This window comes from Rhinatrema bivittatum, chromosome 7, assembly GCF_901001135.1.
Source record: "Rhinatrema bivittatum chromosome 7, aRhiBiv1.1, whole genome shotgun sequence".
NCBI classification, from domain to species: domain Eukaryota; kingdom Metazoa; phylum Chordata; class Amphibia; order Gymnophiona; family Rhinatrematidae; genus Rhinatrema; species Rhinatrema bivittatum.
In genome coordinates, this window is record NC_042621.1 from 223,421,165 (window position 1) to 223,429,442 (window position 8,278).

The 8,278-nt window shown below is 47.1% G+C and overlaps 1 protein-coding gene across 4 annotated transcripts in view; it reads right to left on the reverse strand.

The window, feature by feature from the left end:
• Window positions 1-1,488, reverse strand: part of LOC115095764 (solute carrier family 35 member G1-like) — a 65,348-nt gene extending 63,860 nt beyond the window's left edge. For 3 of the 4 annotated variants that reach the window (XM_029609883.1, XM_029609886.1, XM_029609885.1), the window contains exon 1: window positions 956-1,488. In XM_029609883.1, coding sequence (XP_029465743.1) covers window positions 956-1,130 — 175 coding nt within the window. In that variant the 5' untranslated portion in view covers window positions 1,131-1,488. The remainder of the gene's footprint in view (window positions 1-955) is intronic. The other variant, XM_029609884.1, reaches the window with a different exon arrangement.
• Window positions 1,489-8,278: the final 6,790 nt, after the last annotated feature.

Here is an 8,278-nt window from a genome sequence, read left to right on the forward strand (position 1 = left end):
AGTGAGCCGGGAACCCCGGTGTCACCTCCAGACCTGTAAGTGCCTGTATATGGGGCTCCCCCACTCCTCGGCAGCCTCTACCAGAGGGAACGGTCCCCTCAGGACCCTACCCTCCCCTGGGAGGCGGGGACTGGGACCAGCAGGCAAGCCTCTGCGGTCCTTCCCCTCCTGAAACACAACACCTACCTTCTAGCTAACCTTTCTTTCCTCTTTTTTTTTTTTTTACTCTAACACCTAAAAATTTAGGCCCTACACAGACTGTAGGTTTTGCACCCTCTCCACCTGCTAGGAGACAGAAGAATACTGCCAGACTCTAGGTGGCACCAGCCTATATGTAGGCGGAGTTTGTTTTTTGTAAACTTCTGTCTCCATCTGCTAGAGGGGGGGCAAAACCCAGGAGTCTTGACTGATCCTGGTACCTACAGGGAATGGTGAAGAGGTAATCCAGAAGTCAGGGCTGCACCTACCAGGTCACACCCAGGTGAACAATGACCACCTGGCACGCACAGGAGTGGCAGTTATCAGTATCACTTCCTAGGCAGTTTGTTTTGCCAAGTCATCCTGTACAAGTTACAAGCAATATTTCAATTGTTTTAACTATGGGGAAGGAGAACAAAGCAGGAAAATGGGGAACACCACCGTACTAAAACTCTGTGGATTTCTTTCTTTTTCGTAGTTAAGTTGCTACTGGATTTTCTCGGCGAGTGGGCAGTCCGCCACTCCGCCCGGGGAGATACCTGGATTTGACCTTTACCGCCCCCCTCTTTCCCGGCCGTTTCCCCGCCTGACTCCCTCGCCTAAGTGCGTGATTACATCACGCTGCACTCCCTCGCTCCCCACCCCTTCCCGGGCCGTGGAACTCCTGCATCGCAGCCAGCGTGAACCCATGCCGGGAGGGGAGATAGTATCCGCCCGGGGGACGCTGCTGCTGCTCCGCCCCCTCGCGCTTTCTCACCGGTTCCTTGCGGTGTCTCTTCGGGACCCATGGGGATTAGAGAGCTGCGCTTCGCGCGGCCCGGCGAGTCCCCCGCTGTTAGCTCTCCCGCCAGCATCCCGTTACCTGCCGCCTCTTCCTCCTCCTCGTCGCTGTTTGCTGTGGTAACCGCCACCGTTGCCTCCTTGGAGCCCATGAAGGTCACTGCTCCCCCGGTTCCACGTGTAATCCTCTCCGGACGCAGCCGGCAAACCCGTCTTTGTCGTGGCTCTAAGTCGCTTCTGGCTGGGGTAATCCTGTGGCCAGCCTCGTGTCCCCGGGCGGCCGAGGAGGGGGAGGAATACTTGCAGGTGACGGGACCATCGCGTTTCCTGCTGATCTCAGTGACAGGACGGGCAGCCGGGAGCCAAGGACACGGCGGTGGCAGCAGCCCAAATCCCTTCACTCCCGGGGCAAGCAGCGTTCCCGTCGCCGGCCAGTGTTACTTGCCACCTGTTTCCCCGAGGGAAGAATGGAGCGCGCTACCGGCTCGCTTCACATCCGATTCCCCTCCCCACCGCTGCCGGGTTTGTACCTGAGACATTACAAGGGGAAGTGTCTTGTTCAAGTTCACAAGGAGCATCAGTAGGAGCTGTAGATTTGAAACCTGGATTTCCTCCCTGGTTCTCAGCAGTGGCTGAGAACCAGGGAGGAAATCCCCTGGTTGGACGCGTGTTTTTGACGCGCTATTTTTACCCCTTATACTCAGGCCGATACAGTGCGTTCCGGCGGACTACAGCCAAGCCGCACATTTTACTTTCAGAAATTAACGCCTGCCTTAATTTCCGCTGGCACCAGGAAAGTATACAGAAAAGCAGAAAAAACTATATTAAGTCGGAGGCCCCAAAAATAAAAAAATATTTCAATCTGCCCGCGGGTTGGAAGACAGACGCTCAATTTTGCTGGCATCCGTTTTACGAACCCGTGGCTGTCAGTGGGTTCGAGAACCAACGCCGGTAAAATTGAGTGTCGGCTGTCAAACCCACTGATAGATGCCGCTTCTGTCAAAAAGGAGATGCTAGGGACGTGCTAGTGTCCTGGCACCTACATTTACAGTGGGCCCTCATTTGCAAATTGTTTTTTTCTGAATCGCGCGCCCAGGAGAGTGGCCTGGGCGCTCGCCGGCTCTCCCGCGGATTTTTCTGTATCGGTCTGTCTGTGTCTAGGGGAAAACTGCTTAGTTCATGGGCCGCCTAAGTGTAAGGCTTCCGTTTACTTCATTGTTAAGGGACAATAATAGTATCTTTCCTTTTTCTTTTTTTTTCACTTATTTAGAAGCTTATATTCTGGTTAAGCACCAGAAATATACACCCAGGTTCCTGGTTGTATCATGTTTCTAAAGTATTAAATTATTAAAAACACGAGAACCTATTTTGATAGGGGGAAAAAAAGCAATACAAACAGGAGCCGTGCTGGTGTTTTTGAGGTCTTGTGTGAACCATTATTGTTCTTCCCATCTCTGACATTCCTCACCCTATCCTGTTTGTAAGTTGGTTATTTACATTTTCTGATAATAGAAGGACTAGGGGGCACTCCATGAAGTTAGCAAGTAGCACATTTAAAACTTATCAGAGAAAATTATTTTTCACTCAACACATAATTAACCTCTGGAATTTGTTGCCATAGGATTTAGTTAGTGCAGTTAGTATAGCTGGGTTTAAAAAGGGTTTGGATAAGTTCTTGGAGGAGAATTAATTAATCAAGTTGACTTAGGGAATGGCGTCTGCTACTACTGGCATCAGTAGCATGGAATCTTTTTAGTGTTTGGGTACTTGTAGCCTGGTTTGGCCACTGTTGGAAACAGGATGCTGGGCTTGGTGGACCCTTGGTCTGACCTAGTATGGCAACTTCTTATGCTCTTTTTTTTTTTAACAGATAATTTTTGTTTTTTCAATGGCTCACACTCTGTAGCAGGCCACTCTTCCCCACCTGAAAAAAAAAAAAGCCATGTTCCTCTGTAGATCTAAACTTTCAAAATTGACACATCCTCTGAACCTATTTTACCTCATCTACAGGTCCAAAACACCTAAATTTGGCATGCATAATTACTGGATAGTGCTGTAGCTGGCACTATTTTGCTGTAGCGAAATAGATGCACTACTATTGTGTCAACAGAAAACCCTGCAAACTCCAGAATGCTGAAGGAATTACCAGGTCTCTGGGCTAAACTCACCAAACTCTGTGTGTTCCTCCTTGTACCTGCCCCTGCGGCCCTGGAAGAAAATATTTGCCAGAGCTGCATTGGTAGGAAGGAGGAGAAGCGTTGGCTCCCGTGCAGAAGAAAAGTAGCATTCAGTATCTGTAGCAGGACCACCGTGGATTCCATCTTACGGTGGCCTGGGATGATCAGGGTCTCTCTGCTGCAGAATTTACATCTAACCCGAAAAAGGGCTAGCTGAAATAAATCTTGCAATTCTCCCTCTGCTTGGCTACGGTTTATAGATCATATCAATGGTAAGGTCTTTGTCTTGCAGTTAACTGTTTAAATTGAAAATAAACCTCACAATAAAAGGCTTCAACCAAAATTGCTGCAAATGGTTATACAATGTCTGGATCTGTTAATAGGATTGCTATTTCTAGGACTAGCTGGTCCCCGTGTTTGCATTTCAGTGTGCAGACTTATAACAAAGAAGTGCTTAACTTTGACAGTCATGCAATTAATAAATGTAATATTGTGTAGGGAGATATGGTGTGGGCTTTTCCTGGAAATATATCTCTGTTCCCCTACGCAGAACTTGAAAGAAACAGAGAAGGGTAAAGAAGGGTGAGCAAATTACGGTAACAGCACAGAGAGAGGGAAACAGTATTAGAAGAATGGTAAAGGGGTTAACATGCCCTGCCCAAGAATGAATACTTGGTCCAGAAATTACTGAAGGTGATTGTACCTTGAGCTTTGAACACTCATTGACTCATCCCAAATGATCTTGTCCACTCTGTGAAAGTGACTTTTTGACAGCTTTGTTGACTACTTAATTCTCACACCAGCTTGATGACATTGACAAATCACGGTTCAGCCAGTGGCTTAAGTGTCTTGCAGTGATTACATCCTTCATGCAATCTTATTGGTGGGAGTGCATCACTTACTGATGTTTTCTAGGATTTCCTATGGTTACTGACTATAAATTCCACTTAGACTGACCCAAGGAGGAGACTCTCATTTAAACTCTAGTTTTATGGCTTTTACAAATAGTTGTTATGATCCCACATAAATATATTGGTAAAGTAAGAATGAGTGTTTAATTGAATAAAAAAAATATTCTCTTTTACAGCATATCTTAACTGCATTATTAACGTTGAAGAGGATGCCTGGTTGTGTGTGTGTGTGTGACAGCATGTGAGAATGAGAACCTATGGGTGTGTGCGAGAGCATGTGAGAGTGAAAGCCTGTGTATGAGAGAGAGACGGCATCAGAGAGAGCCTGTGCGTGTGTGAGAGAGCCTCTGTGTGTGTGTGTGAACATGAGTGAGCCTGCGTGAGACAGTATGTGAGAAAGCGAAAGCATGTGAAAGTGAGAGCCATGGATATGTGTGAGAGAAAGCATTTGAGAGTGGGGGCTTGTGTGTGAGAGAGAGCATGTGAAAATGACAGCCTGAGTGTGTGTTTGAGGGAGGTAGGAAAGAAGACAGGAGAGAAAGAAGAAAAAAAAATAGACCTTGTAAAAGGAATTGGGAAAAGACCAAGAAAGGTAACGGTAAAAAAAAAAGTCGGAGTAAGCGATTAAAAAAATAAGAACAGACAACAACAGTAAAAAAATATATTTTCAATTTTTAGTGACTGGAATATGCTGTCTTTGGGAAAATGTGCATTATGGGCTGGATTTTCAAAAGGCCCGGCGACGCGCATAAAGCCCTGGGACGCGTGTAAGTCCCAGGGCTTTATTAAAGGAGCGGGGCCAGAGGCCTTTGACACAGTGGCCATTACCACTATGTCAGAGGATCGCGTGCCGGCAGGCTGCCAGCACGCTCAAAAGGTAAGATAAAAGTTGGGGGGGGGGGGTTAGAGGAAGGGTGGGAAGGTCAGGCTTAGGGGGTAAGGGAACGGGGAAGGCAGCATGGCTTGGCGTGCACAACTGTACCCCCTTGCGTCCACTGATTTTATAACATGCACGCGCCTGCGTGCGCATGTTACAAAATTGTGTGTCTTAAAATCTACCCCTATATATTTGAATTTTGTTCTTCGGTATTCCACTGTTCAGAGTGGTTTCTTGGGCTTTCCACTATTTTTGTCTGCATGTTTCTCTTTCTAATTTGTAGTCCTTTTTCTGTATTAGGTTAGGGTCTGTCTGTGTTCTGCATGTGTAATGGAGATGTAGTATTCTGTTAGTATGTAGTTTTTCTGTAGAGCTTTCTAGCATTATGGCTTGTTCTGTTAACCCTAGTAAGTGGTGTATTAGTGTTCTAGGGCATGATATAATATTTGCATTGCTGCCATGTCATAGGTGAGGCTGCTGCTGTTTGAGTCCTGAGATAGTGATGGTATGGTATGGTATGGAAAAGTTCTAGGTGTCTTTTTTTTTTTTTTTGCAGAGGTTTGTGTTACTTCTCAGACAGGCTGATCCAATAAATCAGCACGGAAAATGGGCGCTCAGTGTTGAGCGCCTGCTTTCATAATATGCACCCAGCCACCTCTCCTGGGTGCGCAATTGAATATTTAAATGAGGGGTCATGCTGCCAAGGAGGCGTTAGGGACAAATGTCCACCCCTAGCGCCTCCTTGGCAGCGGGCGCCCAGGAAAGGTTGCTGTCAGTGGGTTAGGAAAATGGACGCTCAATTTTACGTGAGTCTGTTTTCCTAACCTGACCGCCAGCACACTTTTTTGTTTTGTAAATTTTTTTTTTTTTTTTTTTTTACATTCTTGTCCATTTTGTTCCTCTAACTTAATTTTGCCACAATATTAAGTCAGAGGAAGTACAGAAAAGAAGTATTTTCTGCTTTTCTGTTCACTTTTTGGGCTGCTCAGAAATTAACACCTGATCTGGACAGGCATTAATTTCTGATGGTAAAAATGTGCATGTCGGGCACACTTCTTTTTTTGAATCAGGGGAGAATAGCTAATAGCCTCATCAACATGCAATTGCACGTGATGAGCGCTATTAGTTTCGTGGGAGGTTGGACATGTGTTTTGGATGCGCTAATCCCCTTATAGAATAAGGGATTGTGGACATGCATCCAAAACCCGTGTCCAACCATAGGTGCGCTTGGCTGTGTGCACTGTATTGCATTGGCCTGAAAGTGCTTGGCAATGAACGGTCTGTGGTTTGCAGTTACTGTGTGTGTGGAGTCTGGGGAGTGAATGAGGAATGAGTGCATGTGTGTGAGAGAATGAGCATGTATGTATGTGAAAGAGTGTTGCGTTTGTGCCTGCTTTCGCCCTCGCTCCACCCTCTCCACCTGAGAGGCGACTTCTCCGTGACTGATGGATGGCTTGATGCCGTGGCGCCTCCATGCTGCTCCTCCCTGGCGTCCCCTGGCCAGCTCGACGCTGCGGATCTGCCATGTTCCTGATGACTTAGAGCGCGCGCGCTCCAAATTATGTACTAGCAAGGGCGCGAACCTCAGGGGCGTCCCCCTGTATTGACGTCATCCGCTTCCAACATAAAAGGCCTTTTCTTTTGCTAACAACTCGAGTTAGCAAGGACTCCGATTGGACCAGCTCCGGCTGTCCAAACGCCATCTTGCACCACAGGATTGTTTGTGGGATTCCTCCGGGCCCACTTCACTCTTGAAGCATTGCCTCTCCGGACCTACCAGGGGTACCTGCTCCTCGGGGGCCTTGTTCTCTTTTTCTATTTCAGATTACAGAAAGGAACCGGTACTCGCTCCTCGAGGGCCCATGTTCCTAAACCCTCTGAAGACTCTCCATTGCCTGGAAGCGATCGCAAGATATAGACATTGTGAGTTATTACTTCAGACTACAGACAGGAACCGGTACTCGCTCCTCACGGACCTATGTTCCTGAACAATCTGAAGATTCTCCTTGCCCAGAAGCCATGGCAGGTACAGATGTTGTTAGTTATTATTTCAGACTACAGATAGAAACCGCACTCGGCTCCTCGAAGCCTATGTTCCTGAATACTCTGAAGATTCTCCTTGTCCAGAGGCCATTGCATCTACAGACATTGTGAGTTACTATTTCAGATGGTATACAGGAACCGGTACTTGCTCCTCGAGGGCCTATGTTCCTGAACACCCTGAAGATTCTCTATTGACTAGAAGCTATTCCAGATACAGATTAGTGTGAGTGACCATCGCTCTCTCAGAGCTTCCCTGGAACCAGGTACTCGCTCCTCGAGGGCCTAACCCTTTCCAACTACTGAGCCATATCAAGACCTTGTGTGAGATATCATCTAGTATTGGCTATGTATATCTGTATATCCTGTCTATTCACTATCTACAGTCTCTTTGCAGCTCAGCAACCTGGGAATCGCAGTTCCAGTTTCTGAGGGACTTCAGCCCTACCGGGCATACCAGCTCACTACTGCCACCTCTGGTGGTTATACTGCTTATCTAATAAAGAACTGTGTCTGTCTCCATACTCCAGCCTAGCCAGTGGTCCCTCTCGGGACTCTCTCCTGAGGGTGCTGTCATCTGCCATCGGCACAAGGATTCACCAATTTACCCTCTGTTCAGCTGAGCACCATCTCCATTACTCCGCTGGTAGAGATTGCTAATTCCTCCCTTTACAGGAGCATCCAGCAGTAGGTCGCTAACATATTGCTAACTCGAGCAGCAGATCCCTAACAGATTGCTAACTCCTCCTTCCTCAGGAACAGAAGCATAACAGATTACTAACTCCTCCCCATTGGGGAGGGAATTCTATCAGACTGCTAATCTTTCTGCTAGCTCCTCCCATCCTCTAGCAGAACCATAACAGATTGCTAACTCCAGTGAATCCGGCTTAAAAAGTATGGACACCTTTAACTCCAGTGAATTTGCTTAAGGTATGAGAAGCCTAAAACCTCAGTGAATTTTGCTTGAAGACTGAAGAAGCAGTACTCCTGGGAATTCAGCTCAAGGTATTGGATGTTAGTAACCATGGACCCGGCACACCTCTCCGCTTTGCAGGCTATACCGGGCCTGGCTCAACGCATCTCTGAACAGCAAGAAACCCTGGAGAAACTTACTGCAGCATTTCATCAACTTCATGCACAAAAGATACAAGGTACAGCTTCTACACAAGAAGGTCAGTTACAGGAGGTAACTTTAAAGACTGCTGTTCCACTGGTGGCACCTATTTGATTCACTGGAGAACTCCAGAAGACTAGAGGCTTTGTGAACCAGTGCAGCTTACACTTCACTTTACAAC